The sequence below is a fragment of the Terrapene carolina genome, unplaced genomic scaffold, assembly GCF_002925995.2.
Source record: "Terrapene carolina triunguis isolate 2854851 unplaced genomic scaffold, T_m_triunguis-2.0 Scaffold66, whole genome shotgun sequence".
NCBI classification, from domain to species: domain Eukaryota; kingdom Metazoa; phylum Chordata; order Testudines; family Emydidae; genus Terrapene; species Terrapene triunguis.
The window spans coordinates 33212874-33231506 of NW_020664417.1; the positions used below are offsets into that span (position 1 = coordinate 33212874).

Below are 18633 nucleotides of genomic sequence, written 5' to 3' on the forward strand. Positions count from 1 at the left end.
GTGCAAGCTCTTCATCTTGTTTTACTACCCATTCGCTCTGACCCAGAGGAATGGCCTGAGAAAAAGTTAGAGATCAAAGACAAAACGAGGCTGGGGGCTGTAAGCTAAGAAACTGCTCCTTTTGTTTTTGGTTTCTCCTGCATTTGGAGAAGCAGAACTTGATACCTCTTTGTAAATAAACAAAGTTGCATCAAAAAAAATACCAGACTCCACCAATTTGTACTTCCAACTGGAATGTCCCCAGGGCCCTGAAATTTGACCACCCATTCAGGTCGAAAAGGGGCAACAGTATGTACAGTGCACACCCCCCTTTCCCTTTCACTCTTGCTCAACTAGTCATGCCTTCTTTACAGGCGCTGTTATCATGTTTGTTGTATTGTCATCGCTAACTTTGCTTGCTATTTTGTGTATGTGTTATGTTGGCACCCGCTTCAGCACCATTTCAACTCCTATTTGAACTAATGCTTGAGAAAAAAATCAAAAACAAACATTTAAACTTTTGCCATAGAACTGACCCTCAGATCACAACAAAGTGAGTTAGAAGAACAATTGTATGACTTCAACTAAGCTTCTGCATTATTATTGATAACTGTGGTAACAACTGTGGTAACAACACAAAGAATATAGTTAAAAAAAAAATTAGAATATCAGGTTCACAGCTTGAATTTCATGAGTTTGGACAGGGTAGGTGAGATCCTGACCCTACTGACGTCAATGTCAAAAACTCATTGACTTCAGTAAGGGCAGGATTTTACCCAGATATTTTAAAATCTTAATGGTTTAATAAAAAACATTACTTTCTTGTATTGTGTTGCAGGGGATTTCCAAAGAAAACAGGCAGAACTGCTAGGATAGCATCTGACGAAGAGATTCAAGGGACAAAAGATGCTGTCATACAAGACCTGGAAAGAAAACTTCGTTTCAAGGAAGAACTTTTGAACAATGGCCAGCCGGTATTTAAACCTAACATGTAACGGGGGGATTGGGCATAGTTTCTCAGATAATTTATTATTTGTATTACAATAGTGCCCAGAGGCTCCATCAGGATTAGGGCCATTGCACTAGGCATAGTCCCTGCCTCAAAAACCTTACAATCTAATTTTAAGACAAGACAAAACAAGTGGGTGTAACAAACAATTGGAAGAAATGCTGATAGGAAGCATGTGGTTACAGATTAGCCATGTGCACATCTACAAGGTTTTGAGCCAATTATTTCTCTATGCATTGTAAGACGTAAATAAAATTAGTCTCTAATTTACCTTTGAGAAAGTTCACCTGTTGTTCAGACACACCAACTTTCCCAAACCTTGTGTGAATTTTTCAGTTAAGGGATTGTTTTAAGTGTCTTTGAAACCTTAAGTAGTCTAAGAATCAGCTATTGACATCTTGTGATTTATTTTAAATAATGAAGGTTACTTAAATGCTGTAGATTATCATCCCCATTTTGTAAATGAGGGGCAAAATTTTCAAAAGCGTCTAAGTGATATAGAAGTCATTGAAATCTCATTGATAATCAACGGATCTTAGGTTTCTTGGGGTATGTCTACACTGGAAAAAAAAAAGACCTATGGCAGCGAGTCTCAGAGCCTAGGTCAATTCAGGTTATGGGGCTAAAAATAGCAGTGTAGATGTTCTCACTTGGGCTGGAGCCTGGGCTTTGAGACCTGCTTGTTTCTCCTCTGAAGTGGTAATTGTGTTTGGGAGTGTAATTGCTTTCTGTGGAAATTATGTTGATGACACAAATAAGAGTAATAACTTAAGAGGAGATGGATTTTTAAGAAATAAAGATCCTGTTTTCATCTCAGCAATACATTTGAGCACTACAGAAAATATGACACAGAAGCTAACTTATTGCTAAACTGAATGATTCTCAGATTTTCCCATGTGAACACTGGTTGTTCTTTAAGTTACCTGCTGTGTGGTTTTTAAAAGAGAAAAAATAACTTTCCTTTACTTCCCCTTCCCCTTCCCCACTTTCCTTTCCTCCCACCCCCTTTTTTTGTTTTATTTTGGTTCAGAGGTTAACATATGAGGAGAAGATGGCACGTCGACTACTGGGTGCTGACAGTGCTGCAACTGTCTTTAATATACAGGAACCAGACGAAGAGCCCACTACACAGGTGCTACATAACTCTGCACTTGCACAGTAAAATACTCATTTCCTTTTCATTGTTCCTTTCAGACAACATTCTACTAGAGAGCTCCGTATGGTAGGATAGATACACACAAGACAGGACGGATTTGACTAAAGGAGTTGTGAGTTATACACAAAAGCAATCAAGTGGAGAATACCATGCTTATTGCTCAGTTTTTCCACACTGAATAAGATGAAAGGGTTCTCAAATGTCTGCTTCCCACTTTGAGCTTCATTTCTTTTTATCCTATCCTATCCTGACCCTTCAGTTTCTCAAGGCAAAAATACATCCTCTGTTATCTTGAGACTAACTTGTCTTTTATGCATGTAATCTGTACTGTTGTGTGCAAACCAAAATCAGAAGTGTAGCAGAAAGTCTGTTTAAAAAGCCAAGTAACCCATTTTCCATTTTTGCTCTGTTGCCAGTGTTGCTGTTCAGCCATTCATTTGTTTATGTTACCACATGCATTACTTTCTTCTGAAAGAACTCCCAGAAATTGTAGTGGATTCCTCTTGATCTTCTTACTGCTAGCCTTCATTTTCTTTCTGCCCTTACAGGAAGCTTGCTCTCTTGATGCTTCTATAATGAGTCCTGTGGATAATCAAAAGGTTTTCATCTTTCTTCTTTCTTGCTTTTTTTATCTATTGACTTTTTGTCTCCTGTACCTTTCACCTTTACCCTCCTTCTTTAATAACACTGCAGTGGTCAAACATTAATAACTTATTTCTGGGTGCATTTACACACATGGTGTTTAATTTAATATTTAGTAAGCAACTGCAGACAGATTAACTTTAACAACACTACCATTATAGCTCTCTGTACAAATGTCTTTCCCCAGTAATTCTGAGATCCATTGACGCAAGATGCTTTGCATCCTGCATTGGCTCATCTAAGTAATGTAGAATGAGATAGTTGGATAAAATTTCATGGGAAAATTTGTAAAGAAATAGGTAAAAATGTTTGTTATAACCCAAATCCAACTTTTCTCTCACTTTTTTCCTGCACAAAGTGATCATTATTTTCTATAACCAAGTCAGGGGGTAGCGATGAGGGGCTTAATGTCATCAGCCAGATCAAATTAATTTGTAGAGGGAGGATCTGTGAAAGGAGACTTTACATGAGATACCAATAGTAATAAGAAAAAGAATGGTTAGAAAGAATATAAAACCTACAAAAGGGTGTTCTAGTTTCTACAGCCTAAGAAAATCAATGATAAATAAAGATTTCTGCTGCTCTCTAGTCTTCAGTTCACTCACCATAAAGCCCACCTCAAATATGTCTAGATGCAGAGTATGGGTACAAATCAGTAGACGTGAGAAAAATATGGCAGTTGTCGTCATATGCCATATGTTTATTTCACACTAAACATTCCCTATATATATATATAGGGAATGTTTAGTGTGAAATAAACAATATACTGTATAGTGTGTGTGTGTGTGTGTCACTGTTTTTTAAGCAAGGGCAATCTGTGGCAGCAACTGGGTTGGGGCTGGAGACATGAGAAAAATATGGCAGTTGTCGTCATATGCCAGTAATGTAGTTTTGTCACTGCTCAGGGAGAATGTAAACAAAATAATGGTATTTTTATTGTACTACTTGCAATAAGGTTCTTCACAAACTCCAGCTGTGAACCATATGGTCTCCTGGCCATCTGGAGACAAACCCCACCCTAAATCTGCCTACACCCTACCGGAAAAATCAGTGTTTTTTTCTTTCTGAACTGTTTAAGAATATATGATTTTATGCTTTGTGTGTTTGGAAAAAAAAAGAGAGGAAGGAAAGCAACCAATGGCTTTCTTTCTTTCTTTCTTTCTTTCTTTCTTTCTTTCTTATGAATTAGACCCTAGGACAACATAAAATAAAATGTATGCCTAGTACCAGATGTTTTCATTGTTTTATAACGAATTCATTTTGGGCACAAATTGTTATGTTTTTCTTCTACATAATACGATTTCCTTCTATATGTAAGATCCTAACCAATTGTCAAAGACCTAGGGAAAGAAATTCATTAGAATCATATCATACTATGTAGTAAATGACGACAGATACTAACGTGAACCTTCCTTGTTCGGTAGGAGTATAAAGTCTCCAGCTTTGAGCAGAGACTGATCAGTGAGATTGAATACCGCCTGGAGAGGTCTCCTGTGGAGGAATCGGATGATGAGGTGCAGCATGGAGATGAGCCCACTGATAACAGTGTGGCACCATATTTTGAGATGAAGCTGAAACATTACAAAATCTTTGAAGGAATGTCAGTCACATTTACATGCAGAGTGGCTGGAAATCCAAAGCCAAAGGTGAGAGGATGGAGGAAATCTCTTTAGAAGTGCGGAAACTTCTGATTATTGTATTGGTTATCTCTGTAATAACAAGTGTTCTATGTATTATAAGAATATTAAGTTTTCTGTCTGGGGGCAGGTCCTCAGGTGGCATCTTCTTCTTAGCATATGTGCAATGTGCCTCAGGTGCCACATGAACTTCATCACCAAATTTGGTCCACTGGTTTGATCATTAGCTTCCACAGCCTGGGCAGCTGGGTACCGATGGGGAGTGCAACGTGAACGCTGATCCATACCCCCGAATCAGGTGGCAGAAATTGTCATGGCTCTATTGAAGCCAGTGAAGTTATGGTGATTTGCATCAGCTGAGGGTCTGCATCTTGGGGTTTATCTCTAAAGATGCACAGCTAACCATCTCCCAGTCACCTTAGCCATATATAATGGGGTTAAAATTTTCCAAAGCACCTAAGAACCATTTTCAAAAGTGATTTAGGAGCTTAATTGTCATTGAAAGTCAATGAGACTTAGGTCACTTTTGAAAATGGGACTTAGATTCCTAGGTTACTTACAAAAATTGTCCCATATGTTTCTGATACATTGTAATGGTGCTCCTCATGTTTCTGTAATTTTTATTTTTTAATGACAGAAGCTTGTTGTTCATCTGAAAATCTTCTCAAAGGCCACCATACCTTCCAGTGAAGTCTTGTCAAAGGAAACTGTCATTGACTGGGCAAAGATTTCTGCCAAGCATCACTGTTTTCTTTTAGATTTTTAAAGTTCAAAAAATAACAATATAGCATCTCCTGGTTTGGTGCACAGCACTCAGGATGGGTTTCCTTTGAGGAAAATGTTAAATCTCTGTTGATACTAGGTAATTAGTGTGGAGGAAAATGTCCTGTTTAGTAGGCTGTGCTTAATAATTTTAATGATTAACCAGTAATCTACTGACCTATTTAGGTAACTGGAAAACAAAAGCAGCACTGGTTCCTTGTTGGCTTCATTCATAAAGCAAGTACCTTCATAATTGTCCTGCTGGGTAGGGGAAGATGGGAGGAAAGCAGTAATGTGCGGCAGGTTGTCACAGTGTCCCCTTGTGGCTAGATACTGTTTTTCATTTAGATTATTCCATTGAAGCCCAGCCTTCACAGCAGTGAAGGCCAGATTGGTAAATTGCTAGAAATGCAAGGGGCTACATAATTTACATAATAAATGTATTAGGATTTTAGTTTGAGGAAAATTATACATTTTTAAAATGTGTTTATAGAGTGCTATTAGCATGCAGTGTTACACAAAATTATAGAAAGACCAAATGTGTTTGGAGTGTTGCCAGGGAAGGACTAGAGTTGGGAAAACTGGCGCAGCTTCTCTGAAAGCAACTTCTTGATGTTCAGCTTTATTTCTGAGCTTTATTTTTGAACAGTTTGAGTCTGTTACGCAATGTTGTGGTCACTTTGATCCCTGCAGAGTCCAAATAGAAGAAATATCTGTTCACAAACATAAGTACTTCCAAAGAGACGTTTACAAATAGCAGCCCTCTTTATGTCACCGACGAAAGCTTTCCTGGCCTGCTGCTCCTGAAACTTCTCATCTGTTCATTTTATCTAGAACATGCCTGTGCTTCCTACTTTTTCACCTATTCTTACCGGTAGTCTGCTTCTCTAGAAAAAGATTGAAATGAGTAGCCACAGATTGTGTATCACAGACCTAATACCTTTCCATCTCTAATAGTTTATGTAATCCTAAAGAATGTATCCCGGTGGTTAAGTGCAGTCCACACTGGATTTCCATGTTATAGTTAACTGTAGTCATCATTGTTGTCATCATGGCAAATTCCAAAGGGACATCGCCTTCTTGCAGTGACCAGATAACCATAGTGACATAATTAAATTGATATAATTAGACATCAGATTCAACACCCCATTGAAAAATTAGTGGAAGGTTATATCTCTGAGCTCTTGATTCAGGCTGTGAGACTGTGGACTCAGGAAGATAGAGAATAATGATATGTTTTTCTTCACAACCATCATAGTTAAATATTAGTGTGTGATTTCCAAAAACACTTTGCTCCCATTGAAGTCAGTTAAGCCAACATTGAGCACTGCTGAAATCTCACTTAAATAAAAAATGAAATAAAAGCTTAAATTCTTAGGAAACTGAGGGGATGTTACTGGATCTCAAGAACCAACTCAGCAGGCCATGGACCCCAGACTTCTTTTAATTTTGTATTCGCTCTCTGAAACTCAAATTTAATTCCACCTCATGTACTTGATACTGCTGCACTTTTTACTAGTGTAGATTGACTTTAGAATGGCTGAATCATAAAAAGTTTTATGGTTATTTATGTTGAAGAAAATAATCCCATAGCCTTTTCAGTTTGTGTACTATTTATTCTTGTACTTCGTTTCAGCTTAGTCCCACATTTGGACCTTGGGAGGCTGAGAACAATGCTTAGAATTGGCTTTCCTCAATCTAATTTTTCTGGGCAATACTTGTGTGTGTACAGAATGAGAAACACAGTGATGCAAACAAGTGGGCAGCACTGCACATAGAAGAGATCAAAGAGGGAGTTTTTAATTAACCACAGGTAGTATTAAAAAAATTAAGTTTCCTAAACTAAAATGTACAAAGTTCAATGTGGTATGGGTTAGTCCATTAAGGAGCCAGAACTAACTTCAGGCCTGATCCAATTCTTATGCACTTTGATGGGCGCTGATTAAGATGGGAAGATGAATCAGGACAGAAAAGTTTCCAACTACGTTAGGTTACTGTAGTTGGGTGTGTGGTCTGATGGAGAAGTGTGCTTTTTGCCCACGGCTTACGAATCACAGTTTGGGTGGACCATAGTGAACTATGGTCATTCCCTATATTTGGAGAGCATTCAATTGGCTGTTCCCTGAAAACACTGCATTCTAAATTAGTGCATTACTTGATATGAGTATGTTGTGATAGGATATTATGCTCCATTTCTCCATTATATTAAAAATATATAAATTGAAAGTGGTCTGTCATCCTCACTGCTGGGGCTATGACCTTTTATTCAGTTTACTTGGAGATGCTTCATGTGTGATTTGCTCAGTTGCCAGGGGTGGAATCATTTCCACTGCTGTTGGGTAACTTCTTGTCAACTGGACTTCTCTGGAATTACCAGAACATGTTCTTTCCCTTATCTGCTTAAGTATGTCAAGATGGCAATTTTGAAACGGTTGATGGTTGAGATGAGCTCCTATACTGCCATTTCCTGATGCTGGAAATGTTGACACTGGCAAATGAAAGCCTGGAAACTATTTACTCAACTTGAATCACCTTTTTCCCAAATAGTCTGTGAAAGAATAGATTTGGGAGGAACTGTGGTGTTTCTAAAATGTGGCATTCATTACAAGGGATCTTTGTAAATAGGATTATTGGTTTGATTTTTCTTTTTTCTGAACATGCCATGTAAGTTGAATACTGATGTGAAAATTCTGTCTTTAGATATGTTTCTAAAATCTGAATTTCCTTTGGTTATAACTATCATGATAGTTGTTTTCTGGTTAAAGTGGGAATCAATGTGTGTGAGAGAGGAAATGTTCTTTTTGAGGGATATTTGTCTTTATGATTATGATAATTCCACACAGAGAAATATTCACCTCAAAATAGGGGTTAAGTGAGACGTGAGTGTGCATAGACCTTGTACTGGCCTCTCTGCACAGGGGTGGATGTCATTCACAATTTAAAAATAACCGAATCTGCAGTACATGGTCAAAAATCACTACCATTTTTTTAATACATTCACTTACACAGTTTTTGAAAATTTATTAAAAATATACAATATCCAAATGTAAGGTCAATGACTACATAATAGTACCTTTTATTACAAGGTATCATATGAGGAAAATATTTTACCATACAGGTGGCCCTTGTTTCCAGTAGAAATAGTGATGGTACCATTACTTATCAACCCACAACAGATAAGGGTTACATTAAAAATTCACTCAGAATAAAAAGCCACAGATGGGAACTTTGTTACTACCTGGTGGAAGTGAGTATTAAGCAATCAGTGTATCAAGTTGGGACAACAGGTACAGTTAATAGGTGCCTCTGCTTAATAATTCTTGGCATGTCTCTTGATTCTGTGATGAGAGAAGTGTGTTACAAAATAATTACCACTTAATGCAAGCCCAACTAATGTCAAGTAACATTATGAAACATGTGAAGCATACAAGTTAAAACTCATTTTTGCAGCTATGTCCTTGTTCAGAACCATTAGCATATGTTTATAAATGATCAAATATCTTTTGTCTCCAGTAAAAGCTCTGTCAGCAAATGAGAAAACATTACCAAATCTGTTAACACCATAGATTTTCTGCAAGCCTGCTGACAGACAAAATGGGAAACTAGTATAACCAGCTATTGAGGAAATGAAATCATTTATAGTGACATATAATGCCTGTCAATACAAGAACCAGACATGGTAACTATTTTTAAAGGAAATTTCCACTCAGTTTTCCTAGTCTATTGTATTTCAGTGAAATTTAAAAGTGTCCTTCATTCACTCCCCTAAATGAATGAATTATTGGCTTTGAAGAGTTGGCAAATATGAAGAACCTGGAAGATTGTAATCTAACTGGAATCTTGCTCTGCTTTGTCGCTTGACTGTTGCTGGAAAACTTCCGAACACATTTTTCTCACTACAGAAATAACACTCCTGACAACCTTGCCTGCCTTATGCTAATAATCCTATTGGTTTCATGACTAGGGGAAGAAAAATTTCACTCTATATGTACTGTGCTGTAAAAAAGAAATCCATATTCATTTATTGTTCTAACACATCAGCCCACATATAGTAAGTGGATGTAGCCCTTTTTCCTTCATCTCATAGGCAATGATAACACTGTGAACACATATATTTTCTTCTAAGTGGGAAAGTTCTTTGAATGGAAATACAGGCTGTATGGCAGGGCCTAGAGAGAAACAATGAGAGAGAAAGAGAGTTGACCAGAGGTTCAGGTTTGAACACAAATCACCCTCTCCTGATAGGGTTTTGTTGTTCTGGTTAAACCCAGATTGACACCAACTTGGTAAGTCTGTAGCTGCATTCCATCCATGCACTTTTACAAGCAGTAAACTCAAAAGAAGGCGGCATACGGGGTAGCTCTTCTATTCTTCCTAGAGCTTCCTGGCCTGGCTTTTGGTCTGCACAGCCTTCTTGACCTCCCTGTGTAAGGTATGTGCATAGGCTAACCTGCTCCTGATTTGCTTCTGGCCACTAGTGTTTCCCTCAGCTCCTTCTGATCCTCAGCTGGGAATTAACCCACAAAGCCCTTTGTCTGGGTTGGTGGAGCTGCCTTCCAAGGACATCTATACTCCTTGTACTCACTGTTGCAGCCTGTCAGGCATAGAAAGAAAATGGAAAAAGTCAAAGCAGATAAGATAGGTGGTTTTAGACTTACTTTGCCCCCAACTTTTTTCTACAGACATTAAGGTAAGGGAGAGCAGAGGGAGAACTTCCCCTCCCTTCTTATCTGGTTGATGAAGAGAGGACTGCCTAGCCATGAGAGGAGCTTGTTCCTGGAGCTCCCAGTTTTTCCCACCAGTCAGAGGAGCACCTAATGGCAGAATTATGGCCCCAGACGCAAGTTCTCTATTCACCTCCTCTCCAAAGGAAGATATTTCTCCAGGCTAGCTCCAGAGGAAGGTAATTGCCCCAGCAGCTCCCTCTTCCCTTGAGGAGGGAGAGGGAAGGAAACACAAATACATCATAGATTTGACATAAAATCTCTTTTACAGCATATATTTCAGGGTAGAGCTCAAGGCCCTCTCCTTTTTGTTTTTGAATCAGTACAGATTCTCCATCCTAGCAGACACTGAGGAGCATCAGGGATGTAGCGCATCCCAGCACACTTTTACTTAGCTTGCTGCTGACTCCTTTGTGGGATAAGAACCCCTGTCAAATGCATTTATTTTCTTGACCCAATTCTCTTCTTTTTGCTGCCTCTCATCACTACAAAATGATGCAGCACCACATTCCTGCTTAATGTGGAGACAGGTAATGGCAGCCATCAGAATTAATGAGCTTCCCCTCCTATCTTGATCTACTTTATCCAGTGCTCCTCTCTGTAATTCCACAATTCCTTTACTTACCTGTACATCTTTTTATGACAGAGGTTTACATAAGGGAGCTTTCTCATTTCCTTAGATTCAACTGCACAGACCCCTAATGGTAAGTCTGCTAATTGCAACTTCTTGAAATGTTTATGTAAATGGAATACTCCTGCTCTCTTTTGGCATTTACTACTTTTACCAGTTGCTACTGGTCTGTTATGGGTAAGGCTACGATTTAGTCACAGGTATTTTTAGTAAAAGGTCATGGGCAATAAACAAAAATTCACGGCCTGTGACCTGTCCATGACTTGTACTAAAAATACCTGTTGTTAAATCTTGGAGGGACGTGCCATTGCTGGGGGGAATACCTGGAGCCAGCGGCACCAGTTGGCAGGGTCCGGGGACCGTTGCCCAGGCCACTGGGCAGTCCCCCTGTCACCAGGGCCTCTCCAGCAGCAGCTGGTGTGGCTGTGCCGGGGGCCACCTGAGCAGCTGGCCCCAGAGCCAGCTGTTTGGGCAGCCCTCGGGTCAGCCACACTGGCCCCTGCATAAGTCACAGAAAGTCACAGAATCCGTGACTTCCACAACCTCCAGGACAGACATGGAGCCCTAATTATGGGTAATTGAAATTTAGTGGTGAGTGGCATTTTGTAATAAAACTAGGCCACATACAGGGGCGAACAATTTTCAGAAATAAATGCCTTAAGTTAAGCTCCTACACCCATATTCAGGCACTTAAGTTAAGTGACCTCTTTTTCAGAAATGTTGAGCGTTCATTGACTTCAACAGAAGCTGCTGAGCGGTCAGCATTTTTGAAAAAGAGGCCATGTATTTAGAAGCCTAAATATGGGCTTAGGCCTCTAACTTTAGGCATCGTGGGTAAAATATTCAAAAGCACCAAAGGCCCAGATCCTCAAAGGTTTTTAGGCAATTAATCAATGGGATTTAGGGGCCTAAATACCTTTGAGGATCTGGGCCTAAGTGACTAAAGCACTTTTGAAAATTTTATACTTTTAAACTTTGGTCACAATTTCCAAATCTCCTTTTTGCTTGTGCTGGAGGCTTTTAAAAACTGGATTTATGGAATGGATACAAAAATGAAATGGATTTTTTTTTCTGGTTACATCTGTCTTGAACTCTTGTCCTATACTTAGGGCCCTACCAAATTCACAGTCCATTTTAGTTAATTTCAGAGTCATAGGATTTTAAAAATTGTAAATTTCATGATTTCAGCTATTTAATCTGAAATTTCAGTGTTGTAATTATCACAGAATCATAGAATATCAGGGTTGGAAGGGACCTCAGGAGGTCATCTAGTCCAACCCCCTGCTCAAAGCAGGACCCATCCCCAACTAAATCATCCCAGCCAGGGCTTTGTCAAGCCTGACCTTAAAAACCTCTAAGGAAGGAGATTCCACCACCTCCCTAGATAACCCATTCCAGTGCTTCACCACCCTCCTAGTGAAAAAGTATTTCCTAATATCCAACCTAAACTTTCCCCACTGCAACTTGAGACCATTACTCCTTGTTCTGTCATCTGGTACCACTGAGAACAGTCTAGATCCATCCTCTTTGGAACTCCCTTTCAGGTAGTTGAAAGCAGCTATCAAATCCCCCCTCATTCTTCTCTTCTGCAGACTAAACAATCCCAGTTCCCTCAGCGTCTCCTCATAAGTCATGTGCTCCAGCCCCCTAATTATTTTTGTTGCCATCCGCTGGACTCTTTCCAATTTTTCCACATCCTCCTTGTAGTGTGGGGCCCAAAACTGGACACAGTACTCCAGATCGGGGTGGGGGGGAATGATCATGTCCCTCGATCTGCTGGCAATGCCCCTAAACAGCCCAAAATGCCGTTAGCCTTCTTGGCAACAAGGGCACACTGCCGACTCATATCCAGCTTCTCGTCCCCTGTAACGCCTAGGTCCTTTTCTGCAGAACTGCTGCCTAGCCACTTGGTCCCTAGTCTGTAGCAGTACATGGGATTCTTCCGTCCTAAGTGCAGGACTCTGCACTTGTCCTTGTTGAACCTCATCAGATTTCTTTTGGCCCAATCCTCCAATTTGTCTAGGTCCCTCTGTATCATATCCCTACCCTCCAGCGTATCTACCACTCCTCCCAGTTTAGTGTCATCTGCAAACTTGCTGAGGGTGCAGTCCACGCCATCCTCCAGATCATTAATGAAGATATTGAACAAAACCGGCCCCAGGACCGACCCTTGGGGCACTCCGCTTGATACCAGCTGCCAACTAGACATCAAGCCATTGATCACTACCCGTTGAGCCCCACGATCTAGCCAGATTTCTATCCATCTTATAGTCCACTCATCCAGCCCATACTTCTTTAACTTGCCGGCAAGAATACTGTGGGAGACCGTATCAAAAACTTTGCTAAAGTTAAGGAATAACACGTCCGCTGCTTTCCCCTCATCCACAGAGCCAATTATCTCGTCATAGAAGGCAAATAGACTTGCCCTTGGTGAATCCATGCTGACTGTTCCTGATCACTTTCCTCTCCTCTAAGTGCTTCAGAATTGATTCCTTGAGGACCAGCTCCATGATTTTTCCAGGGACTGAGGTGAGGCTGACTGACCTGTAGTTCCCTGGATCCTCCTCCTTCCCTTTTTAAAAGATGGTCACTACATTAGCCTTTTTCCAGTCATCCGGGACCTCCCCCAATCACCATGAGTTTTCAAAGATAATGGCCAATGGCTCTGCAATCACATCCGCCAATTCCTTTAGCACCCTCGGATGCAGTGCTTCTGGCTGCATGGACTTGTGCACCGCTGTATTGCTCTCCCAGCAGATATCAGGGTGATTGAAGTCTCCCATGAGAACCAGGGCCTGTGATCTAGTAACTTCTGTTAGTTGCCGGAAGAAAGCCTTGGGATCTTGACCCAAAAAGGAGTTGGGGGCGTGGGGTTGGCAGTACCACTACTCTTACTTCTGCACTGCTGCTGGCGGTGGTGCTGCCTTCAGAGCTGGACAGCTGGAGAGCAGCGGCTGCTGGTCGGGAGCCCAGCGCTGAAGGCAGCGCTGCCGCCAGCAACAGCACAGAAGTAAGGGTGGCATGGTATGATATTGCCAGCCTTACTTCTGCACTGCTGCCTGCAGAACTGGGCCCTCAGTCAGCAGCTGCCACGCTCTGGCCACCCAGCTCTGAAGGCAGCAGCACAGAAGTAAGGGTGGCATAGTATGGTCTTGCCACCCTTAATTCTGTGCTGCTGCTGGCAGGCTGCTGCCTTAAGAGCTGGGCATCTGGGCAACAGCTGCTGCTGTTTGGCCGCCCAGCTCTGAAGGTAATACAGAAGTAAGGGTGGTAATACCATAACCCCCCTGCAACTCCCTTTTGGGTCAGGACCCCCAATTTGAGAAACGCTGGTCTCCCCTGTGAAATCTGTATAGTATAGGGTAAAAGCACACAGAAGACCAGATTTCATGGTCTGTGACGTGTTTTTCATGGCCATGAATTTGGTAGGGCCCTTTTTATGCTACACTACAACCAGGTCTTACATATTAGCCTGAGAATAAAATATATAACTATTTAAAACCCTATAGAAAGGTCCTCTCTTCTTTAATAGAGAAGTTAACCATTCTGTAGAACTTTAAGCCATTATATACACCGATACAACACGAATTCTGATATGACGCGATAAAGCAGTGCTCCGGGGGGGCGGGGCTGCACACTCCGGCAGATCAAAGCAAGTTCGATATAATGCAGTTTCACCTATAACGCATTAAGATTTTTTGGCTCCTGAGGACAGCGTTCTATCGAGGTAGAGGTGTAATTGGGATGTAGTTCTCTAAAGTTCTATACTTTGATTTAAAATGTTGGTATTTCCTATGAAATTTTTATAGTATTTCTATAGAAGCCTATTAAATTTTGATAACACTCTATTATTGTCTAAATATTATTGTGAGTCCTACACTTATATTAAGGTGGGATATATCTGTCTCTTTGGGGAATGATTAAGCATGTTATTCAACAATTAAAATTTAAAGAGAAAAGTTGTTACATTACATATTGAACTGGGGAGTGTGAGTTTGAGTAACATGCCTCTTCATGGTTATTTGGTTCAGTCTGGTCAGTGTAAGGGTATGATGAGCCTCGGGAGGCAATCCAGGCCAGCGAGAGGTTGTGTCACCACTTGCTCTGAAACCCTAGATGCCTTACAGTGCTTTTCTGCTGTATCTTCTAGTGTGGGACATTCACAATGAGCCTACAAGCATGCAGGTTGCACTCTGAAATACCTGTGTGCTAGACAGCTCTGGTTCAGAAGCCCTGAACCCAGCAGCCTGTCTACAGCCCCACTCTGGCTTCCACCAGCCTTGGTTACTACTTGCAGTGTGACCCCAACACACGCTAAGTCCCAGACTTTCCTAAAACTGTGTGTGCTGCAATGTCCAGCCCTCTCCTGGACAGTTCAGAGAAATAATAATGTCTGTTTGTTCCTTTAAAGAGACACAAGCACATCATAGCCTATTAACTTAACTGAGGTAAATACACACCTTTCCCTTTAAACACAGCACTGAGTTGGTTTATAGTAAAAATAAAACAAATTTATTAACAATAGGGCATAGGTTATGTGATGCCAACTAAAGGAATAATGTTAGAAAGGGTTACAAGCAAATAACACAGTAGTATTGTATACTATCAGTTGATTCAATTGCTTATCACTTGAGGTTCAGACCCCCCTGCCTTGATAGACCAGTAAACCTTTGAAATGGATTCTTCTGAGGATTACCCCTCAAAGTAAAGTTTATTCAAGCTGTGAAGAAGACGACATGGAGTCTGGTGATGAAAGAAGCTCCATGCTCTTTCGTCCCCCTGCTGTCTCAATGGGCCTGTTTACTGCTTATATGTAAATACGGACCTTCATTGTCTTTTCCTGAAGATTGGGCTGGTCAGACAATCAAATTTACATTTCTTTGTCTAAGGCAGACCTGTTCACCAACTCCCCCTGACATGCCTGGTTTAATCACACGTTAGTCATAATTCTAGCATGTACCTATAACTCTTAAAACCCACCATGTACATACATCATTCAAGAACATTAATGATCAGTGAGTTATTAGCTTTCAAATGATACCTCACAAGGCATGTTTTGTACAAAAATTATTACAGAATTGTGTGGGGCGTGACTATGGGGTGCTTACGGTCATAAATGGGCATCTAGTAAAAGTGTGACTTATAAAATATAATTATCACTTGTTTTTATACTGACTCATCAGAATAATCATTCCTGTAACCATCATGGTTTTTTTCCACTAGGAAAAAAAGCATTAATATTCTTAAATTATTTTTCCAACTTCAGATTTAAATAAAATACAGGAAATTTATTTGATCTGGAACATTTCTGTAAGTGCTCAATTGTCACTTGCTTTTTGGAAACCGAATACTACCCTCCAATCTAACTTCCCTGTGTAAATGTTTGTGCTTTCCCTTCTGAAGATTAGACTTCTGTAACTGAAACTTTTATTACATCCAGTTCATGGATTCAGGACCCAGCCCAGTTCTGTACTCCTTTTAGTAGTGGATAGGAAGAGTTTTTCTTTCTATCCACACTAGTGAGGTTTTCAACAGTTGAGAGTTGCTACCATTGTTAAATGAGAAATGACGACAATACCCACCTACTTCTGATCATCCACCCTTTGTTTTCTTCTACAGATTTATTGGTTCAAAGATGGGAAGCAGATCTCTAAAAGGAGTGATCACTACAAAATTCAAAGAGAACCGGATGGGACCTGCTCTCTCCACACTACAGCCTCCACCCTGGATGATGATGGGAATTATACTATCATGGCTGCCAACCCCCAGGTAAATGGAAGTTTGGCTGCAGAATAAGCATGCTCCTGTAAACTCTCTCCTCTAACAGTTGTGCAATTTAATTAGAGATGAAGTCATCTTAAAGTATGTAATACTTAGACTTCATCAGCAGGGTGGGACCACTGTGCCGCTATGCTTAGGGAGAAATGCTATGGAATGGTTATTTTGTTTGTTTTTCATTGTCATTTCTTTGCCTTCAGCTGACACTGTCTAAATGTCTTGACAGAGCATGCCTTAAGTAAATATTATGCAAGGTAAAATAGGCAAGGTTCCCAGCAGAAGTAACTCAACACAGCTAAGCTGTTGGTTACACTTCCGCTGATAGCACTTATTAACACAATTAGTCCCACTGAAACCAATGGGACTATGTGGATCAGTTGTGCTTCTCACTATGAGTAAGGCTTTTCGATTCAGGACCTAAAACTACATGAAAATACTAAGGCTGAAATGCAATCTAATAAAAGCCAAGGATTATAGCATGTAGTATGTGTAATATGGCAGCCTGATGTGTAGGAAACATCCCATGGTCTTCACTGTATGTTCTTCTGAAACTCACATGATATTGCTTTGTAATCTGAGTGATTCTTTACATATGCAGTAGCTAATAAACTAAAGCTGTGGTGCATAACAGAAACCTATTATCACACACATTGGAAAAAGTAACACGGTGGACATAAAGCCTGAAGTCACAGGCTAAGAACACTGGAAGTCATTTTTTCAACCCACTTTTTCCTAGTTTAGCAAGCTGAAGGCAACACTGCTTGAATTCAAGCCATGAGAGACCAAAGCATTGCCATAACTTAGAGAAATAATGAATAATTGCATTCTGCAGCACCGAGGACCTTGCCAAGATCAACTCTCAAATAGTTACATTGTAAAATAACAAACTCTATCATTAAGACACAACTTAATCTAAACAGGAGTGTTGTGCTCTGTTATGCACGTTGCTAGGCTACTTAGCATGACACTTCCATTTTTGCATAGCTTTTTAGCTGTCAATACCTCCTCAAGTTGCAACATATATACAAATGGTAGCTTTAAGCTAGACCTTGATACCAGAAACTGTATTGGATAAAACTCTCAAATGTAAATGTTATTTCCACATTATATAAATAGTTTCACAAGTCCCTGGATAATCTTTACAAGCTGGAAACATCCTTCATACAGAAAGCACTGTACAATAACTAAGTAATACACCTACCCATTTGCGTGATAAATAATGCAAACGGATAGCAGGTTTGTTTGGAATTAAAAAAAAATAACACACTCCTCTGCACCAAGGTAGAAACATCATCCTGAGAACTCCTAGGTTCAGCATTTGAGGCCTGATCCAAAACCCAAGCAAGTCAATTGAAAGACTCCCATTAACTTAGGGGTTTTTTGGATCAGTCACTAGATGAGATTTACAAGTTCATTTAGTACCTACTTTTGTTTATTTCTCTGAATATCACCAAGAGGCTACTGACCAATTTGATGACAGAGATGTGACCCAGACAATCATCATTGGCAACGGATGGCATTTAATAATGCTACTTTTTAATACAGTAAAAAGTTCTGCTTTATTCCCTGTTTTGGAGTCTGAGAAAACAGCTATGTGAACTAATGAGAAAATCTTGTGCTCATGTTTGCTTGACTTTGGACAAGAACCAGAAGCATCCTCCTCTGGATCCCCTGGATGAAAACTTGGAAGTTTATGTTATTACGCAATATAGAAAAACATCTAAATGGTTCACCCAGCCCTTTATGTTCTTTCTTCACAATGTAATTCCCAAGTAAATATAATGGTCTCCCAGCATTAGTTTATTTCTACTATGCATTTAGCAGTTCAGTGGAGGCAAAGAGCAGCAGTGGATTAATGCACTAGCCTTTCACACCAGAAGACTTGGATTCCAGGCTGGTTAAGTCATCATACATGGAAATAAGTTTGGCTTGTCCTCCTAATGCTAATGGAAATTTGTCCACATCTCAAAGCTTCCGCAAACATAGGCAAAATTAGCAGCTTCTTTCCAGGAAAAGCATAGTACATGAATATGTATTAAAGCACTGTACAGAGGGTGGGTCTCAAAACAGGATTCTAGTGGATTGGCAGAATTGTGTCAGTACAGGTTACACAGTGCTGCTGCACTTTGCTGGACTCTGGCCAGTGCTATTAGCCCCTCATTTTATGAGTGCCAAACAAATCTAGAAATAAAAGGCAATGAAGCTAATCCTCAGATGATGTAGATATAGTTAGTTGATATAAAGGAGCTATGCCAGCTGGATTGATATTGTGAAATTTACACATGTAGGATTTACCAGCTTATCTTGGAAGAAGA

General features: G+C 40.2%; 1 protein-coding gene across 6 annotated transcripts in view; it reads left to right on the forward strand.

The window, feature by feature from the left end:
* Window positions 1–18633, forward strand: part of PALLD (palladin, cytoskeletal associated protein) — a 321293-nt gene that overhangs the window by 279283 nt on the left and 23377 nt on the right. For 4 of the 6 annotated variants that reach the window (XM_024194956.1, XM_024194971.1, XM_024194988.1 and 1 more), the window contains 5 exons: window positions 818–953; window positions 2019–2120; window positions 2693–2743; window positions 4211–4432; window positions 16160–16309. In XM_024194956.1, coding sequence (XP_024050724.1) covers window positions 818–953; window positions 2019–2120; window positions 2693–2743; window positions 4211–4432; window positions 16160–16309 — 661 coding nt within the window. The remainder of the gene's footprint in view (window positions 1–817; window positions 954–2018; window positions 2121–2692; window positions 2744–4210; window positions 4433–16159; window positions 16310–18633) is intronic. The other 2 variants (XM_024194963.1, XM_024194980.1) reach the window with 1 other exon arrangement.